We start from the raw sequence: 21,203 nt of genomic DNA on the forward strand, positions 1-21,203 counted from the left end.
ATGTAGTTCTCCCCAGGGTTTATGGTTTATGTGTGGGTTTTAAGTTCAGCCTGAAGGAGTGGTGGGATCACGTCGAAAAAGCAACTGTGAACTCATTTGATAAGTGGCAGTAATTTTTTAGTAAACTTTTTATTGAAGTAAGTGTAATAGTTGGAGAAGAATGCACAAATCAGAAGCATGTAGGTTGAATGATTGCAAAGTGATCACACTCGTGTAACTGGTATGCACATCAAGAAACAATATGATCATGCCCCTAGGAACTGCCCCCTGCCCACCATGCCCCTGTCATCACTGTCCTCTCAGGGGCAACCACTTATCTGCTTACAGAATAGATTAATTTTGCCTATTTTTGAACTCTTACGTAAATGAAATTATGTAATATATGGATGGTCTTTTGCTTCTGGTTTTCTTTGCTCAAGCAGGCGTTTGTGAGATGCATCCGTGTTGTTGTGTTTAACCATGTACCATGATCTGTTGAAAGGCAATTTGGTTTCTGGTTTTTGACTATGGTCAATAGGCGGTAGATTTCTCTTGATGACCATATATATGCATTTTGTTGGGTATGTACCTACAAGTGGAATTGCTGGGTCATAAGGTATACGTATGTTTGGCTTTAGCAGATAATGCCAGTTTTCCAGATTGCTTTTATCAACTTACCTGCATTATGAGAATTCCAGAGGGATTTTGTTTTGCTCTGATTTAGTGTAGAAGTCTTGGATAAAGTATTGGTTTTGAGCTTAATTGCCCCTAAAATGCCAGAAGTTCAAGGATACTAGATAATTAGAGTCTTTATTACTTTTTTAAAGATTTTATTTATTTATTTATTTATTTATTTATTTATTTATTTATTTAATTTATTTTATTTATTTATTTATTTATTTATTTATTTATTATTTATTATTTATTTATTTATTTGACAGAGCGCACCAACAGGCAGAGTGGTAGGCAGAGCAGAAGGAGAGGGAGAAGCAGGCTCCTGGCTGAGCAGGGAGCCTGACTCGGGACTTGATCCCAAGACCATGACCTGAGCCGAAGACAGATGTTTAACTGACTGAGCCACCTAGGCACCCCGATAATTAGAGGCTTTAAAGATGAAGTGATAGACCGGATTATCATCTGTGTTCCTCTTAGGAGACCCCTCCTTGAATTGGTCTGTGTTGAATATGTACACCACTCACCCTGTTTCATGAGGCCATATCTGCATCCTGTGTCCATTAGAGGCCCATCATTGTGCCTTATGTATATTAATATTCAGTAAATGTTACTAAATGAATAATTGGATTAAAGGCCACTGGGGCTAGATTTGGCATTCACTTGCCTAATATTGGATATGTGGGCTCTGGTGATCATCAGGCTTCATATAAATGGCACCTGACCTATTTTTATCTGAGAACTGCAGAACAGTTCTCCAGCCTGTTGCATCATTTTTATCCTTCGTTAGTTTGCAATGGTATTTTTTCTTTGTTGTGTGTTTTAAATTTCAATTCCAGTATAATTAACATAGTATTCTATTAGTTTCAGGTGTACAGAATGGTGATTCAGCAGTTCTCTACCTTCCTTAGTGCTCATTATGTTAAGTGTACTCTTAATCCCCTTTACCTAATTCTCCCATCCCCCCCACCTATCTCCCCTCTGGCAACCATCTGTTCTGTGTAGTTGAGGATCTGTTTCTTTCTTTGCCTCTCCTTCTCTCTCTCTTTTCCTTTTGTTCATTTATTTTGTTTCTTAAATTCCACATGTGAGTGAAATCATATGTATTTCTCTGACTGGTTTATTTTGCTTATAATTATACTCTATAGTATAATTATAAGCTCCATCCTTGTTGCAAATGGCAAGATTTCATTCTTTTTTATGGCTGAATGACATTCTATTATGTATATATGCTGCATCTTCTTTCTCCATTCAGTCTATAGGGATTTAGGCTGCTTCCATACTTTGGCTGTTGTAAATAATGCTGCAATAAACATTAGGGTGCATCTATCCTTTTGAATTAGTGCTTTTGTATTTTGGGGTAAGTTCCCAGTAGTGTGTGATTATGGGATTGTAGGCTAATTCTGTGTTTAACTTTTTGAGGAACCTCCAGTGGCTGCACAAGTTTGCATTCCCATCGCCAGTACATGAGGGTTCTTTTATCGCCACATCGTTGACAACAGTTGTTTCTTGTTTTGTTGCTAGCCATTCTGACAGGTGTGATACCTCATTGCAGTTTTGATTTGAACTTCCTGATGATGTGTTGTTGGCATCTGCATGTCTTCTTTGGAGAACTATCTGTTCATATCTTCTGCCATTTTTTTTTTTTTAAGGATTGATTCATTTATTTGAGAGAGAGAGAATGTATGTACCCCTACAGGGGGAAGGGGCAGAGGGAGAGGGAAAAAGAATCAAGTAGACTCTGTGCTGAGCCTGGAGCCTGAGGAAGGGCTTGATCATCATACGAGATCATGACTTGAGCCAAACTAAGAGTTGGATGTTCAATGGACTGTGCCACCTAGGCACCTCTGCCCATTTTAAATTTTTTTCTTTTTTTGGTGTTGAGTTGTATAAGTTCTTTTATACATTTTGAATATTAACCCTTTATCTAATATGTCATTTTGCAAATTTCTTCTTCCATGTAGTAGGTTGTCATTTAGTTTTGTTCAGTGTTTCCTTTGCTGTGCAGAAACTTTTTTACTTTCATGTAGCCCTAATAGTTTATTTTTGTCTTTATTTACCTTGTCTTGAGACCTGTCTAGAAAAATATTGGTATGACCAGTGACAGAGAAATTATTGCTTGTGCTCTCCTCAAGGATTTTTATCATTTCAGGTCTCACGTTTAGTTCTTTAACGCATTTTGAGTTTATTTTTTGTGTATTTTTTTGTGTATGGTGTAAGAAAGAGATCCAGTTTCAATTATTTTGCAAGTAGTTGTCCGGTTTTCCCAGCACAATTTGTTGAAGACAGGTTTTTTACCATTGCATATTCTTGCTTCCTTTGTTGAAGATTAATTGACCATATAATTGTGGGTTTATTTCTGGAAACTCTATTTTGTTCATTTATGTGTCTGTTTTTGTGCCAGTACCATAGTTTGCAGAGGTGTTTTTGTGAATGGTGTAAACAGTGTGCTAAATGAATTAGTGTTCTGGTTTTCACTGACCAAACTGTCTCTCCCCATAAAAGGATTACGTCTTTTTGCGTCTTTGCATGCTAAGCATTTATGACAGGTCTCAGTCAAGGAACACTTTTCCTTCTTTATCCAATGTTGTCTCTTTCAATACAAACATCTAGTTTCCTTAAAAAAAAAATGGTGGGCACCTGGGCTCAGTTGATTTAAGCGTCCGAGTAATAAGTGAATGAATGAATGAATGAATGAATGGCATTTTTTGGGTAACAGAATACCTTGTTAGCTTTATTTCTTACCATGCTGTTCTTTGAAAATTGGCATTCAGGGAAAACCTAAGAAGAATGAGAGCCTTTGGAGCGTAGCTAGAGGAGTTATCAGAATGTTACGAAAAAACTATGGCTGTGTCAGAGTGGATTTTGCACAACCATTTTCCTTAAAGGTGAGTATTTATTGGAACGAAGCGGTATTAAAGTGCTGGCATAGCTCTGTGTCAGAAGATGTGGGCTTTGGTTCTGTCTCTGCTGCCTCCTCTCTGTGTGACCTTGGTATCTTCTCTTTTAAAATGAGGGCTATGTCAAAATTGGCATTTCCTAAATTTTCCCACCCAAGTGTGCCTATTGACAAAGGATAGTAAATTTCTATCTCTGGGCAATGCCAGCATCAACATTTTTTGCTATTGTTTCTTTCTTAGTTCATGAGAATTCTGCACATTGATATACGTTGGTATCTTATAGTATGTTTTAAAATTGTCTTTAGAGGAAATTTTTTCAAAACCTACCCCTAAAACCTGGGTAAAATCGACAGTCTAGGACCATGTTCTGTTCTACCGAGTGGAATGCAGCATGCATACATTCAAAGGCACGGTACCGTTTGTGTAGAAGCCTGGTGCTGGCGGGTCCCTGAGGTCCTGGCAGTTTTACTTTCCTGAGATCACTGAATCAGTCCAGGAGAAGGGAGAAGAACGAGTAAGGGAATCGGGAGCCCAGGGACAAGGAGCAGAGGCCTCCTTTTCTTTTTCGTAGTTTTTCTTTAAAGATTCTGACTGTGGTGCTAGGTGCTTTCTGGCCTTACGTGCTTTCAAGAATCTTGTCCTTTCTTAACCACTTTATCCTCTTCAAAATTATTGTACAGCTTCTCTATACTGTTAGGATCTGCTTTTGGATTAAGGGTCTTTTGAATATTATGTGACTTTCAGGTTGTCAGATTTCCTTTAAAAAGCAGGGTTGTATTGATTATCATTATTATTATTATCACTATCATTATGATAACAACAATGATTTTTAAAAGCATGGTTATAAGCATTATATTTTTAAATATAATATTGGGAATGTCAGATAGTTTTGTGTAGATATGAGAAAAGTTCTTGGTAGGGCGTGCAACTCTTGATCTCAGAGTTGGGAGTTCAAGCCTCATGTTGGGTGTGGAGCCTACTTAAAAAATTTTTTTTTAACTAAAAAAATATGTAATTTTGCTTAAGCGTTCATTGTCCCATCCTTTGTATCATCAGTCCTTAGATTTCATGCTTGCCAACATTGTAGGTGTCGTTCTACACTTTTGAAGGTAGTTTAGCATTAGAAAGTACTTCTTCTGCTCTGTAGCATGGCTCATTTTATAAACCACTCCCTTTTTATTTTTTGAAGATTGAATTATATTTTATATATGCTTATGTAAGCAAGACAATGGGAGTTAATGATTGTATTGTATTCCCTCCCCACCCCCAGGAATATCTAGAAAGCCAAAGTCAGAAACCTGTATCTGCTCCACTTTCTCTAGAGCAAGCATTGTTACCAGCTATACTTCCTTTAAGGTAAGATTTGTGGACATTTTTTATACTACCTAAATTATCAGATAATCTATTACTTCTGGCATTGTACAGAAAGATAGATTTTTTTCTTTTTGTTACAATTTGCTTGCTTGTACAACTTTTATTTTCCCTGGAGTTAATTATAGCTTAAATTTGTCAGTGTTTACTTCTTTATGCACTAAACTCAAACTCATCCCCAAATTCTTCTAAAAGATTTTTTTTTAATAATAAATTTATTTTTTTATTGGTGTTCAATTTGCCAACATACAGAATAACACCCAGTGCTCATCCCGTCAGGTGCCCCCCTCAGTGCCCGTCATCCATTCATCCCCCACCCCCTGCCCTCCTCCCCTTCCACCACCCCCAGTTTGCTTCCCAGAGTTAGGAGTCTTTATGTTCTGTCTCCCTTTCTGACATTTCCCACCCATTTCTTCTCCCTTCCCTTCTATTCGCTTTCACTATTATTTATATTCCCCAAATGAATGAGACCATATAATGTTTGTCCTTCTCCGATTGACTTATTTCACTCAGCATAATACCCTCCAGTTCCATCCACGTCGAAGCAAATGGTGGGTATTTGTCATTTCTAATGGCTGAGTAATATTCCATTGTATACATAGACCACATCATCTTTATCCATTCATCTTTCTATGGACACCGAGGCTCCTTCCACAGTTTGGCTGTTGTGGACATTGCTGCTAGAAACATCGGGGTGCAGGTGTCCCAGCGTTTCATTGCATCTGTATCTTTGGGGTGAATCCCCGGCAGTGCAATTGTTGGGTCGTAGGGCAGGTATGAAGAATGAGCACATTCTCATTTTCACATCCTCACTTTGGGTAACTTTTCTCTTGGTCTGTTAAAGGATAGTGAAGTAACACATTTTCATATCAGTCTGGAGGCTTTTGATTATTTGTGTTCTAACATCTTTTTGATTGTGTGAATCAGGTATGAGTTCTTACTTGATTTATACTTTTGAATGTTGGAACTGAATTCCTTTTGGTAGTAGCATAGGTTATGTGTATTGTACCTAAGTGCAGTGTACAGAAGAGTTCCTATGTAGATTTTCTAGAATTTACGTTGAATTGTAACTTAGCAAAATTAAATATTAAGCCCCTCCCTTAATGTGTTCAATTTTAGAAATGTCTTAAAATGAGGTATCTTGCTTTTTTCAGCCAGTGGATTTTGGAAGTGATGTATCAATAGGTTATCTAGTCATGACTCAATAAAATCTTTTGGTCAGGAGAGTATACTACATATATAAATATAGTAAGGCATATTGTGGAGGGAAATAATGCATATAAATCTATTTGTGGTTTAAATTTATATTATAGAGTAATTGAAAGTATTTAAGACATTTATGCCTTAGTTTTGGATAGTTTGCTTATAAAAGAGCTTGTAGAGTCTAATTAAAACAATTCTTTTCAGACCCAGTGATGCTGCTGATGAAGGTGCAGACACATCCATCGATGAGTCCCGAAATGTAACCGATGAATCCTTCCGAAGAAGGCTGATTGCAAATCTGGCTGAGCACATTCTCTTCAGTAAGTACAGTACCAAACCCTTTAATTCTGCATTTGAGACCCAGCGTGGGGCAGGGCGCACCACACTTATTTTGGAACCTGCTGTAGTTAGGTTCTGCTTCTGGTGCCATTACCTACTACACAGGTGGTGATGGCAAGTTATTAGAAGGTGATGCTTTGGGGATTTGAAGTAATCGGGTACATCACACACAGTGCCTGATAATTAGTAGGTGCTTATATGATGAGTCTTATGCTTTTTACAAATGAGTACTGTCACAATGATTTATTGCCTTTTTTGTTCATGAATTTGTTTCTTTGAACTAATTAGTAGTATATCGCATGTGGGTTTATAGTTGCATGTCCCTTTCCCCTGCTGACCCCATATTCATTTTTATCCAGCAAATACTGAGGGGCTGTCGTGTGTGCATACAGCTTTGTTTCAGCCATGGGGGATACAAATGGAATAATTAGCAGTTTTGCATGAGCTTATGCTCTTCTTGGTGGCATAGCCGTGCACACGTAATTCAAGTGGATGTGAGCCAGAGCAGAGTGAGTTGAGTGCAGAATTAGCCATCTCTGAGTCCCAAATGACAGTGTGTATCATGTGGTAGAGTCTGCTTTAAAATCCTGTGGCAGTGGCAGTGGTAGTGGTGAGGTCCCTTGGTGCACAGCCCAGGTGGGCTCTCCTTGTTATTCTCTGAGCCTCACTCCCAGTGAGGCCAGACTCTCAGCACTTCCCGGCAACACCAGTGTGGGGGCTTCCTCACCTCCTCTTGCTCCTGCCACTCCAGCTGCTCCTGCTCTTGCTTCACCCGAAGTCAGGGTATTCTTTCTTATGCACCTCTATTTGTGTCTCTTTCTTGCTTAAATTCTGATGCTAGAAATAATACACCTATAATGTGGAAAAGTTGGAAGATAAATAAAAAATCTCTTACTTAGATAACCAGGGATGTTGCTGTGTAGTCTCTAAAAATGTTTTGTATTGCACTGTTTTCCATTTATAACACAAATATTTATTCATGTTTTTTTAAAAACTATGAATATTCTTTTTAATGGCTATAAATGTGGTAGTTGGTACTTTTGTTTTTGTTTTTCAAACGCTAGAGACAACACTATGAGTGAAGTATTCGTGAATTCATTATCATCTCAGAAAACTCACAGTGTGTTTGTTTTGGATTATTCCATAGATATTCTCATATTTGATTTATATAATTATTTCCTACAAATTCTGAGTATTGGGTTATGGACTATGGTCATTCTCAAATATATTTTTGCCCTCTCCCTCCATATCTCTACCTGGCAGGTGGGTCATTTCCTCCTCATCCCAGTGAGCGAGGCAGCATTTTCATCTTACCAATGAGGAAGCTACGGCACAGGGGTTGAAGTAATTTTCCCCCCAAGTTATGAAATTAGTCAGTTGTAGAAATTAGATTTTAGCCCAGATTTTCTGACTTCAAATCTACTACTCCTTCTCCCACTGCACACCTGTTTTACTGTGATGGTGAATCTACCTGCAAGAGGAAGGCTGTAGTGGTGCAGCTACTAGAACAGTAGAGATGCAGCTACTAGAGTACTAAGTCAAACTCAAAAGTGGGAGACCCTGTAGAACTGCCAGAACGGCTTCTGCTTTGGGTCTTGGTATTTCTATAAAGGTGTCTCTCGGTCATTCAGTAACTAAATTCCACTGGCCTGTTTGGAAAGTGGAGCTGTCTTAGGCCAGATTCTGTTATATCATCATAGTGATCTCTACTGAGGATCTGTTGGCCAGAGCATGGTGTAATGCTGTAATTTCCCTTCAGTAAACTATAGTGACAGGAAACGTAGAGGTATTTATAGTTTTCAATCCTCCTATTTAAGGTTTAGGTACTTTTTAGAGACTTTCAGTGCTATTAAAAAAAGGGACCCTAAAGCTTTGTGTTTGCCTTCCAGCTGCTAGCAAGTCCTGTGCCATTATGTCAACACACATCGTGGCCTGCCTGCTCCTCTACAGACACAGGCAGGTATGTCTGCAGTGTCACCTGCAGTTAAGGGAAAGCAGAGGATGCCGTGTCTGCTGTTTAAATACTTGTTCACTAATAAGTGTGGTCTCGTCCTGGCTTGTGCTTCTGAGATAAGCAGTAAAATAAGCTAAGCACTCTGCCCACAGGAGCTTACAGATCTGATGGAGAAAGAAGTCTATGTAAAAAAAAAAAAAAAAAAAAAAAATCTCAGAGACTGCGTAATACAGATGACAGTAGGACACTCTTTGAATAATATAGTTCACGTAAATAAGGCATATTGCATGGACATGCAGTAAGTGTTCTGACAACTATTTGACTTAAATTAGGGTCACATTCCCTTCATGCACTTGTCTAAGTACTGTGATGGAAAAGACCACATCTGTTCCACTCAACACCAAACATAGTGCCTACGTATGTGTGTATATATATTGTAAGCACCAAATAAGTAGTTGTCAGATAGATAAATAAATATTTATTTTTAAAGAATTTATTTATTTATTCATGAGAAACAGAGAGAGAGAGAATGGCAGAGATACAGGCAGAGGGAGAAGCAGGCTTCATATAGGGAGCCTGACGTGGGACTCGATCCCGGGTCTCCAGGATCATGCCCTGGGCCAAAGGCAGTGCTAAACCGATAAGCCACCCGGGCTGCCCCAGATAAATATTTAAAATGAGGGCACCTGAGTGGCTTAGTTGGTTAAGCATCTGCTTTTGGCTCAGGTCATGGTCCCAGAGTCCTAGGATTGAGCCCCATGATGGGCTCCCTGCACAGCAAGGAGTCTTCATCTCCATCTCCCTCTCCTCCCCCCTGCTCATGCTGTCTCTCACTCCCTCTCTCTTAAATAAACAAATAAAATGTTTTAAAAAAAATACAATAAGGGCAGCCCGGGTGGCTCAGTGGTTTAACTCTGCCTTCAGTCCAGGTTGTGATCTTGGAGACCCGGGATTGAGTCCTGTCAGGCTTCATGCTGGAAGGACTCTGCCTGTGTCTCTGCCTCTTTCTCTCTGTGTCTCTCATGAATAAATAAATAAAATCTTTTATTTAAAAAAAATACAATAAAATGAGGGAAAGTGGGGCACTGGGTGGCTCAGTCACTTACGTGTCAGCCTTTGGCTCAGGTCATGATCCCGGGGTCTGGGGATCAAGCCCTGCATTGGGCTTCCTGCTCAGTGGAAAATATGTTTGTCCCTCTTCATCTGCTCTCCCTGCTTGTGTTCTCTCGTGCTCTCAAATAATAAAATTGTTAAAAAATAAATAAATAAAATGAGGGGAATAATTGCTAAAACATAAGCACTTCTTACTTTTAGATGGCTGCTTATCCCCTTTGTGATCATATCATGTGTTGTGATCAGAGCGTTTTCTGGATGTATCTTGACTTTCTGGAGGACCAGCTTTTTCACCAGTATTTTGATATCCTGTGCCCTGATATTCTGGCCACTATATGACCAACAGTGGGCTGCAGGAAAGCCAAGGCAAGAAATAAAATCATTGGACTGGCCTCTTGGCCTTTTGCGAAGCAGTTTTCCACTGTTGTGAGACCATTTCTGTCTTTTTCTTTAGGGAATTGATCTCTCCACATTGGTGGAAGACTTCTTTGTGATGAAGGAGGAAGTCCTGGCTCGTGATTTTGACCTGGGCTTCTCAGGAAACTCAGAAGATGTAGTCATGCATGCCATACAGCTGCTGGGAAATTGCATCACGATCACCCACACTAGCAGGAATGATGAGTTTTTTATTACTCCCAGCACAACTGTCCCATCAGTCTTTGAACTCAACTTCTACAGCAACGGAGTGCTCCATGTCTTCATCATGGAGGCCATCATAGGTACGGCTTGCCCTGAAATAGCTTCGTGGAAGCTGAAAGGGCCTAAAGCACATGGTGGTGTCTGTTGATTTGGATGGTAGCCCCTTGTTGGAGGGGATGTGTTGCTGTACTTTTAGTTTTCAAATTATGTAGTCTGCTAAATCTCACTTTAACTTATTTTTACATTTATTTATGGATAAGTTGTTACTGAATCACTGTTTGCATAGTGTTACACTTATTACTAAGGAGGAGAGGGAAGGTATTTTGCTATCAGGAGCTGAAAATCTGAGAAGTCCACATGGCAGTGAAGTGAGTATAGGGGATCCAGAGGGAACAGAGGAGGAGAGCAGGAGGGATTGAAGCCCCTGAGGAAGATGTTGGATGGCATTGGGATCATATGGAATTGTGAGGAGTGAATCCTGCAGGGATTTACTTACATTTTTCTCCAGTGAATGCAGACTGTTATTTCTGATTTGTTCATGATCTATTAAGGTAATTCAAGTTTTCTGAGCCGGTCGAAGTTTTCCTTGGAGCTGTAAGGCTGCCGGCTTCATTGATGTTTTCCTTTCCTTAGCCTGCAGCCTTTATGCAGTTCTGAACAAGAGAGGCACAGGAGGGCCTTCAGGTACATCCCCCAGCCTGGTCAGCCAGGAACAGCTGGTGCGGAAGGCTGCCAGCCTCTGCTGTCTTCTCTCTAACGAAGGCACCATATCCCTCGTAAGTGAAGACTTTTTAGTGTTGTCTCTTCTCTTTTCCTTGAGAACTTTAATGCAAACATAAGCCACCTTTGTTCTCGCAGAGAATGTTTGGTCTGTTATTGAAGCTTTACATTCTACTCCTGGGTGTCAGTGACCCTCTGGCCAGTATGTTGTTTACTATCTTTGTTTGCCATTGGGGTCACTGCTCCAGTGAACCCTTCATGTAGTTATGAGGCATGATAGGACAGATTGCTCAACATTCTCCATCAGATGGATCCCAACTGACTGAGCTCTTATTGTACATAAGGCACTGGGTTAGAGGCTTGTAAATAATTAACACGCCCAGAAGATAAGAGCCAGAAAGTCTTAAAAATCATCTGTTCAACCCCTTGTCATTTTACAAATGGGAAAACTAAGTCTCTGCAGGGCTGCTGAGCATTTGTATTCAGTTACCTTTAAACGTCCATAATGAGGCATACATATTAAGCAATAGAATCTTGTTTCTCAGAATCATCAACAAATAGTATTCATATTCTATTTGAAGTCTTGCACTCTCTCTCTCACTTATTTGAATGTGTTCTGGGACATTTATGAGTATGTATATTGTGAGTACAGTGATCTTTGCATATGGTATATTGTCGCCCTGTTGTGGAATCTGTTTTGCATGAACTTTGAGGGACAGGGTGGGATGGGATGGGGTGGATAAAGCTCCCAAGATTGACCTTGTCCTTTTCCTGGGTCATTTTTGAGTTACTTGAATAGCATGTTTCCTCTTCCACTACCTTTACGTACAGTGTTTACTGTAAGGTAGCATTTGCAGAGAAGTTGTCTTATGAAGGAAAAGAAATAGACTGTAGGGGCCTGATGAGCAACCCTTCTGAGAGTTGCCCCACTGTGGGAGGAGACAGTTTCAGGGCATCTGTGCAGGTGGTGCAACTCTGGGTGCTCTACCAGATACAGAACAAGGGCTCTTCTTGAACATTGCCCTTGACCATGGAGGGTGGGCCTCAGGAATCTTAGGACTTGCCTAAGAACAACTTAGTGAGTTGGTTGATATGGAAGCATTTAGCAGTTACCTTGTGCAGTGTTTTCTGTCTTTAAAAAAGGTCAGTGATGGGGGGGCACCTGGTTGACTCAGTTGGGTTAAGCATCTGCCTTCAGCTCAGGTCATGATCCCGGGGTCCTGGGATTGAGCCCTGGTGTCAGGCTCCCTGCTTAGTGAGGAGTCTGCTTCTCCCCCCCCCACCCCTCTCGCTCGCTCTCCTACCCCCTGCACTGGTGTTCTCTGTGTCTCTCAATAAAATCTTTAAAAATTTTTTTAAGAAGGTCAGTGACATTATTTAAATGCCTTTTCTTTTCAGCCTTGTCAGACATTTTACCAAATTTGCCATGAAACAGTAGGAAGGTTTATCCAGTATGGCATTCTCGTTGTGGCAGAGGTAAGAGGAATGGCTTTCCTTTATTTGCCTTTATTCAATTTCTGGCTCTTCCTTATCTTTTCTACCAATTATTTTAACCCGTGTTACAACCAATGATTTTAGCCAATAATTACATCTTGATATATAGTCAAGTCCACATAAAGAGGAAAGAATAGGGAGAGCGAACATCTTTTGGGATTGTTTTTAATATTTTGGTTTCTTTTGTGTAACTGGTGTCTAGAACATATCTTGACTTAGTGACACCCGAAAGTGTTCATTCCAAGATGAGATGTGTCTCATATCCATGTGCTTGTAGCTTGCACACATGCATTTTTCTCTTTTGAGATTTTAATTTTTGTACTTAGTATAGCAGGTATGGCCTGGGAAAGTAGATATCAGTTTAGGGGAGGTCAGGGTATTTTTATTTGCTCTACCTGGCAGCTTCCCCTGCTACCTCTTTCTTTCCTTCTTTCCCTCCTCACTGTCTCCCGAGTGACTGTGTTTGGAGCAGGACGTGGGCTGATGCTGTAGGGGGCTAACAGAGGGGAGTTGGGAGGGCAGGGCGAGAGGATGTTGGTATGACATCCAACCACGCAGATGTCTGTGTGCCCACGCATGTTTGTTTGCTGTTTGCTATCTCTTTGGCATAGCAAGATGACCAGGAAGATATCAGTCCCGGTCTTGCTGAGCAGCAGTGGGACAAGAAGCTTCCTGAGCCTTTGTCTTGGAGAAGTGATGAAGAAGATGAAGACAGTGATTTTGGTGAGGAGCAGCGAGATTGCTACCTGAAGGTACTTCGGTGAAGAATTCTGGTGGACGTTATAGTGAGGAGCTGAGGTTTATGTTGCCCCTAGTCAATGAGGTTCTTAGCAACTGGGACTCTGCTGACTTACCCACAAACCAGCTGTGGTCCTTGCTGCCTAGTAAAGACACTCAAATGTTCACGGTGAGCAAATACCCCCAGTTGCTCAGTTTGGGTGTAGATAATGGAAAAGGAAACAAAATTTGAGAAGATGAACACGAGTGAGACCCTTCCCGACCCTCTCATCAAAATGCACAGGGAACAAAGCTGTTTCCCAAACCTTCACTTCCTCCCGTAGAGGGGGGACAGTGTTCGGTCCTCCACAGAGCCAGCAGTGCTGGACCAGGTGGTGAAGGGAGTAGGTCTCAGCTGCCACGCAGCCCGTGGCTCTGAGTCATGCTCACTCTTGTCAAGCCTTCCCAAATTTCATACGTTGAGCTCTTTGCCTTCAATCAAAACAAATCCCATCACGGGAAACTTCAGATTTATGAGATTGATTGCCCCTGATTTGACCCATTTTTTCTGAATACCTTAAATGGATTACTTAGTAACACCCCTAATTTACACACACACAGACACACAGAGATTCAGGAGGTGTCACTTCTGGAAAGTCCACCTGAGTTTTAGGAGTTTCTGCATTTTGGGTATTATCATCATTAAGATGGGGCAGTGATCTTGCTGCCACACCGCAGAGGGGCTTACCTCTGCAGTTCCTGTTTTGGGGGGTACAGTGAGAGCCCCCTCTGCCACCCAGCACCCCGTCAGCACTACTGTCACTCCCCACTGTGCCGGGATATGGGCCAAAGGCCGTGTGGGGTAGCAGGACGTGAGGGCTGGGGAGGATTGAGGTGACCTTGGTGGTCTTGCCACGTGCCCTCTTTCACACTGGAGTGAAACCCTGGAGGGTCTGGCCTCAGGACCAGCTGTGTTCAGTGATGACGATATGTCGTAACTCTGTCATTCAGGTATGCTGGTTTCTTCTAGGCAGCTGTGTAGGGAGTGCAAACCTCAAATACTATAGAAAGCAGTGACTCCCAATAAAAGAGCCCATTTCAAAGCCAGAGTCCTTTTGAGCAGAGGGTCTGTGTTCTCAGAGCGGCCAGCTGTTTCTGTGAAAGGGCCAGAAGAGGCCACCCGCTCCACTTCTGCCTCTGAGGAGGTTGCTGTGTCACAGGCTTGTTTCTTCTGCCCCTGCTCCATGACTTCATCTCCCACCCTCGCACTCCCAGGTGAGCCAGTCCAAGGAGCACCAGCAGTTCATCACCTTCCTCCAGCGGCTGCTCGGGCCTTTGCTCGAGGCCTACAGCTCGGCCGCCATCTTCATCCACAACTTCAGCGGGCCTGTCCCGGAGCCTGAGTATCTGCAGAAGTTGCACAAGTACTTGATCACCAGGACAGAGAGAAGTGTTGCTGTCTATGGTATGATACTCTGGTGTCTTTTAAAAGTTAGGCTTTTTTATTTTTATTTATTTATTTTTTAAAGATTTTTATTTATTTATTCATGAGAGACAGAGAGAGAGAGAAGCAGAGACACAGGCAGAGGGAGAAGCAGGCTCCATGCAGGGAGCCTGACGTGGGACTCGATCCCGGGTCTCCAGGATCAGGCCCGGGGCTGAAGGCAGGTGCTAAACCACTGAGCCACCCAGGGATCCCCAAAAGTTAGGCCTTTTTTGATCACAGGAATCTGCTATTGGTAGACAAAAGGGAAAAAAATGCGAACTTATCCTGATCTCTAACTTCATAGATTGCTATAATTATCTGTGTGGGGATGTTATATAAACGGAATGATACAGGTACTGTCCTGTGTGGCTTCCCTCACTTAACATTGTGAGAGCATACATGATAGCACAGGTGGTCGTTTGGTTATTGTTGTTGCTGTATAGTCCTACCCGGCAGAAACATTTACCTTATTTCATGTATTTCCATCATTGATGGAGAGTTGGGTTGTCTGCACCTTGGAGCTACGGTGACTAGTGCTACTGCGAACATGTTTGAACACTGGGCAAACATATGCCCTCATTTACACGAGGCTGCATCTAGGAATAGAGTTGCCTGTCACAGCTTCTGGGGGTACTGTGGCTGGTCCTGGGGTGATGTGCCAGTTTGCACGCCCGCAGTGACGGGTTTCCGGTGCTCCCCATCCAGCCACTGCTTAGTAGAGTCCATGTTTATGGGAGTGTGACTAAGGTGGGAGTAGTGTTTTATACAGTGATGGCTTAGGACTGAAACTGCTTGGAATCAATACTTTATTTAGAGGCAGAAGGGACCTAGAGGTGATTTCTCTCTAGAACTATATCTCTCTCTCCCTTCCTCTCCCCATAGTCTTATAGACCTATATAGTTATAGATTTATCTCTAGATAGATATCTAGAGATCGAGTACTCACTTTATAGATGAGGAAGCTATCGTAGGTCACACAGCTAGTTCATGGGCACACCTGGATTCAGAACTCTTTTTTTCTGACCTCTAGATTTGTGCTCTTTCTGACTCCACTGGTATGGGAACATCTGTGCATCACTGTGCAGATTAACAGAATTTCTCCCCACTGTCTTGTTTACTTCTCTCAAAAAACCCTTCAAGATGGATGTTATAGGTATTTCTCCTTCTTTTCCTTTCTTTCTCGTTTCTTTTCCTCCCTCTTTCTTGCTCTTTTTGCCTTAAAAGATGACAGAATGGGTTTAAAGAAACAGCAAATCCTTTGAGACCTCACAGGTTGCCAGTAGCAGAAGAGCTCGAGCCCGGTCTGCTGACTTGCTCACACCCTCTCCAGGGCCTCCCACACTTTCATACTGTGGATGTTGGGGTTTTTGAGTTTGTCAGGCTTGAACTTTTGACAAGGTCTTATCCTTTCTCTACAGCGGAGAGTGCCACTTACTGCCTTGTGAAGAATGCTGTGAAAATGTTTAAGGATATTGGGGTGAGTACCCACCGCTTATGGTATGAAGGCATGTGTTAACTTCTCTTTCTGATCAGCTCTGGTCTGTTTGAGCCACCTGCATCTGGGGTGGGCCCTGAGAAAAGCAGGTTGTGCTGGACTAGTCATGGCCACATTTCTGGGGATTGGGAGGGGGACAGGTATGTTAAAAGTGCCCATCAGTACAGATTTATTCTAATGTTCTGGAATTTCCCTGGCTTTCATTTTTATCCCAAGACCATTTATATATAACTGGTGGCAGTGTGTTTCAAGATGCTACTACAAGTTTTGACAGGGATATTAGTTATGCCATATGATTTTCAGTTACTGGGTTTTTACCAGTATTGCCAGATATACCCTCCAGTGTACTTACCTTCCTTCATGTGTCATATGGGACATGAGTTCCATGGAGGTACTAATGGCATTTGTAAGGAACTATTTGTGACTATCCTAACACAGGTTTTAAAGTATAGTGTACTGATTGGACTCTACCCCAAAGAACACGGCACCTACATCCATAACCTCTCCACCCCATACTTGTGAAAACCCGTAGTACATTTACTTAAAGCCAAGATACAGTTTTATATGCCTTTGTGCATTTTGGGGTCTAGAACAGAGGTCAGGGTTGGTAATAGGAATGTCTCTCTTTTTTTTTTTTTAGTTTGTCTTTAATTTAAACTTTCTCTCTAGGTTTTCAAAGAGACCAAACAAAAGAGAGTGTCTGTTTTAGAACTCAGCAGCACGTTTCTACCTCAACGCAACCGGCAAAAACTCCTAGAATACATTCTGAGTTTTGTGGTGCTGTAGGTAACTCCTGGCACCTCTGGCAAGTTAAGGGCATGGGACGAGTCCCTGGTAGGCTCCAGCCTCTGGCTTGAGAGTTGAAGGTGCCAGCGTGTGGTCAGGCCTGACCTGTCCTAATCTGACGTGCTGGAAGACAAGTGCCTTCCCCTCCGTGGGTCTGTGCTTATCCCTACTCCGAGATGACACAGCAGCCTCCGCTTGCAATTCATCATCAATAGATGACAAAATGAAATCTCAAAAAATTATTTTGGAGTTTATATGAAAAGATTTACCTTTTAAGTATAGGACTAAACTACTGTGATGGGCACAAAAATGTAGATTCGTTCTAGAACTGAATCTTGTATACTTAATACTGTCGGATAATTTGTCGGTATACTTTCTGATTAACGGTTAATACTTCCTTTAAACATAATTGAGTCATCCATTCACTGTTGATTTTTTTTTTTTTTCAGTTTTTGTCAATAATAGCTAAGTCTTAAAGGGGACACCTTTCATCCCAAAGTGCTTTACAAATAATGGGCTGATCTTTATCACACCCAGGTATCACTGTGCTGTCCTTCGCAGTCAGATTTAGAAAGTTTTTTAAAAGCTACCTGAAAACACAATATTAGTTTATGTCAGAAATAGAGCTAATGTGATCAAACTGTTACCATCAGGAGGTAAATTTGGCTGGCAAAATTCAAGGTGAACTTGGCCAGAACACTGACTTTGAACTTTTGCTCATGTAAAAAAAGTGCCATTGAGTTTTAAATGACCAGCAAGGATTTAGGAACGAGTCCTGTTTTATGTCTGTACCCCTTCCCACCCTCGGGTGGCACCCGCCTGTCATAGGTGCAGCTCTTTCTTGGAGATTCTCCAACCAAATAGCAGTTGTCCTAACCTGATTAGCTTGGCCTGAGAGACTGTGTTAGGGTAAAGTGCTGTGGTGATAGGCTGCTGCCCCAGGGCTCATGTACCTTGTACAGATTGTGCACTGCATCCAGTCCAGGTGACTGGTGCCCACTCAAGTTGTGTGGTGTACAACCTGTGCCTTATGTGTCATAGCCCTGTTGACTAGTCATCGGTTTGAGGCATGTATGGATTTTTAGCTATGAGGAAAAACCATGGTTTTTAAAAAATGTATGTGGGTTACATGCCTACACCCTGATGCCACATAGTGGCAAATTGTCATGAAAAATTGTCTGTTCATAATGGGTAGGTGCCTTTTTATGAGCAGGGAGCATAACTGTGCATTGTAATTATGGTGATTTCATAAAGATCATGTGATATGAAAATATTTTCTAGCATCTTACTGTTCTTTCTCTCCACGGTATTATGGAATTAGGAATTTTTCTTGAAGAATATTGCATATAGTCTTTGAATTAGAAAGTACTGAGAATTTAGTTTGTACTTTTATAAGCTTGGACTTTAAACACTAATTGTATCGTCCTCTGTGTGTGTCAGGAGAGGAAAGGGTACTGATCGGTACTTCATGTTGTATGAAATATCTCCTTTGAAACTCATAGCAATAATGCTGTGCTGTGGTGATCTTTTTCCAGTCTTCTCAAATTCCGTGTGTAGGTTATATTTGTTCTTGATAGGAACTCATGTACCCTTAAGCCATTGTCAGTGTTGTAGCGGCTCTGGTGTGGAGCGGGGTCTCCACCTTGTAGCACTCCGTTTGACTAACGGGGACAGAGGAGCACTTCTGTGGACTGGAGCTGTGCCTGTGGAGGAACACCCAGGGAGACTTACTAATCCCCACGGGCGTTCCTTTTCTCGACTGGCCGTCATCGCACTAGTCTCTCTCATTCTCCCTCTAAATCATAGATCAAGGATTGCTCAGATTCTCTCAGTTACCTGGGAAGTCAAGGTTGGGAGTGACTTTGAGTGGAGTCTGCTGCCCTACCTGAGACTTCTGCTAAGAGCCACTGCTGTGCTGGCCTGAGCAGGGAACAGTGGCTCCTCTGGCTTTATTTTCCTTTTCAGTTGGTTTGTTTTCTGGAAATATAATCAGATGCTTTGAGGAATGCGATGTATGATTTGCTAGCTCTCTCGCAACTTAACTCACTGTGAGAATAAATATGCATGCTTTTTGTAATTAACTGGTGCTTTGAAAACCTTTTTTAAGGAAGAATAATCTCAACCAAAGTTATGCTCATCCAGACAAGCTGACCCTGAGTTAATTTTAGCACAACTCATTCTTCAGTGCCTCATTACTGAAAAAAACATACATCATCACAGTAAGGCTTCCAGGTAGCACTGTTTTTGCTTAAAGATTTATTTTCACTGTTTTCCAAAAGCGAATGGCTTCCATGTAAGATTAAACAAACTAGGTGCTTGTAAATAATTTATTACAGTTTACTCTCCTGCATTTCTCTAACACTGAAATGCATGCCCTCCAGGGGAAGACTGTGAGTCAAATTAAAAAACAAAATCCAATAATAAGCAATATGAATCTGCACGCTTTCCAACTGAGAATGTCCTAAGTGATTTCAGAAAGAGGAAGGATTTTTTTTCTTCCTTAAATTTCAAGAAAAAACAAAGGGAAGGAATTTATGTGCAACATGGAGAACTAGTAACAGAGAAAGTACTCGCGAGTCTTTCTTCTGAGACCTGTTCAGTCTCTCAAAGTCACGAGGACGAGTGGAGAAAATACATCAGGGATTGCCATGAATGTAAACTCAGATTGTGAAGCTTCCAGGCACCTGAAGGGGCAAAGCATTTCCCATGGTTCTCCATGTGATCTCAGTGCTCTGTGAGATGTTCATAGGTGTTTTATAGAAGAAGTGTTGGTGATAAAATAAATGTGGATCCTCTTTTTTTTTTTTTTTTTTAAAGAAACTCCCATTGTGCACTAGCATGGTGAGGGCTCAGGATATGCCAGTCCCAAGCCTGTTTAACCTGGCATTTCCAAACCGTTGTGATCCTCTTTTCCCCTTGGCACCCCTATGAACCTCTCACTAATATGCCATGGAAAACATTTTGGGAACCACTACATTAGGTAGTTCTTTAAGGGGACAAAACAGAATGAGATGGCAGGGAGGCAGAGTTTGCATGCATTGTGTATAGTCACGTTCTAGTTAGTGGGTGTATGTTTTCTTCCCTGGAGACAATAAGCACAGAAAACTAATATAGGCGGTCAGAGCTCTTTCCTTTGAAGGAGAGATTGGCTGTCAATGATCCTGGGTTTTTCCCCCCCGAAAGTAGCAAAATTAACACAAGGATTAACTGGGGTAAATAATTAAGATTTTAATTCAGATCTAGAAGAAAATAATGCACAACTGAATGCAGATTTTTATCCACAGGTAGTTCTAGTGTTTAGAAATGATAAGATCTATCATTGAAGTTTCTAAGACTTAATTTGGATGTAAATCTGTTTTTTAAAACACTCTTTTTAGGAACTTGAGACTTGGCCTCTGGTGTTCTAGTTTAATACAAACTAATGATTGCATTTGAAAGAATTTTGACTTTATTTCTAAACATCTAAAGCTCTGAAATGCCTTGATGGAAGGTGTTATTTTTCCTGTTGTACAAAGAAATGTTAAATTGTTGTAAAAAGAATTACTATAAAGTACTGTGAAATAATACTATGTGATTTTGTGAGCGAAACTTATTTGGAAACGTTGATTGATTTTTATGCCTGTTAATGTATTGTAAGAAACACAGAAGTGTAGTTTTCTTTTAATAAACCAAAAAATGAATACATTCTTGATGTCTTGCATTTGTAGTTAAAAGTTCCTGACATAACTCATTATATAGTTGTTCTTGTTTGATTTTATATAGCACTTTATTAAAATGCTTATAGGAAATGATCTTACATAAATTTATGAGCCTGCATGCAGTGCATGGTTTTATTACGGACCCAGAACTCTCCAACTGCGATCAAGCATTTGCTCTCCTTAGTAAATATTCACATCACAGAGATAGACTTTGAGTTTCTGTAAAGATCCCTTTAAACTGGGTGCTTCTGTCATATTTTTATGTACTGAAGTGTTCGTTTTTTTCTCCCAATAGTTCATAATATTTGCTCAAAAAAATATTAGTTGACTTTTTTGACAAGGCAAGTATTTTCTTATAGCACATTTTTCTGTGGATCCTTCACAATCACTCCAATGCAGCCTTTTCAGGAGCATGCCCTTTGGAAAGGGAGCAAACACGTGCCTGGCCACGCTGTCCCTGTCCTTTAGGCACACGACATGGCTGTGAACCTGACATTCAAGGCCGTCTCATCTGTTCTCCACCAGACCCTCTATCCGAATGTTGTACTCTGCCCTCTGTGATTTGGTCGGGTTGTTGCCAGGACTGTGCCCTTGCCCTTTGATGCATTCATTCTTTCTCTGCATTAGCAGCTCTCTCG

The 21,203-nt window shown here is 41.2% G+C and overlaps 1 protein-coding gene across 4 annotated transcripts in view; it reads left to right on the forward strand.

The window, feature by feature from the left end:
- The window catches only part of GPAM (glycerol-3-phosphate acyltransferase, mitochondrial), a 62,304-nt gene extending 41,753 nt beyond the window's left edge, over positions 1-20,551 (forward strand). For all 4 annotated transcript variants that reach the window (XM_077877637.1, XM_077877635.1, XM_077877634.1 and 1 more), the window contains 11 exons: positions 3,426-3,539; positions 4,822-4,907; positions 6,330-6,445; positions 8,354-8,424; positions 9,986-10,250; positions 10,804-10,946; positions 12,289-12,366; positions 12,996-13,136; positions 14,377-14,566; positions 16,005-16,063; positions 16,751-20,551. In XM_077877637.1, coding sequence (XP_077733763.1) covers positions 3,426-3,539; positions 4,822-4,907; positions 6,330-6,445; positions 8,354-8,424; positions 9,986-10,250; positions 10,804-10,946; positions 12,289-12,366; positions 12,996-13,136; positions 14,377-14,566; positions 16,005-16,063; positions 16,751-16,867 — 1,380 coding nt within the window. In that variant the 3' untranslated portion in view covers positions 16,868-20,551. The remainder of the gene's footprint in view (positions 1-3,425; positions 3,540-4,821; positions 4,908-6,329; positions 6,446-8,353; positions 8,425-9,985; positions 10,251-10,803; positions 10,947-12,288; positions 12,367-12,995; positions 13,137-14,376; positions 14,567-16,004; positions 16,064-16,750) is intronic.
- Positions 20,552-21,203: the final 652 nt, after the last annotated feature.

Source organism: Canis aureus, chromosome 29, assembly GCF_053574225.1.
Source record: "Canis aureus isolate CA01 chromosome 29, VMU_Caureus_v.1.0, whole genome shotgun sequence".
NCBI classification, from domain to species: Eukaryota; Metazoa; Chordata; class Mammalia; order Carnivora; family Canidae; genus Canis; species Canis aureus.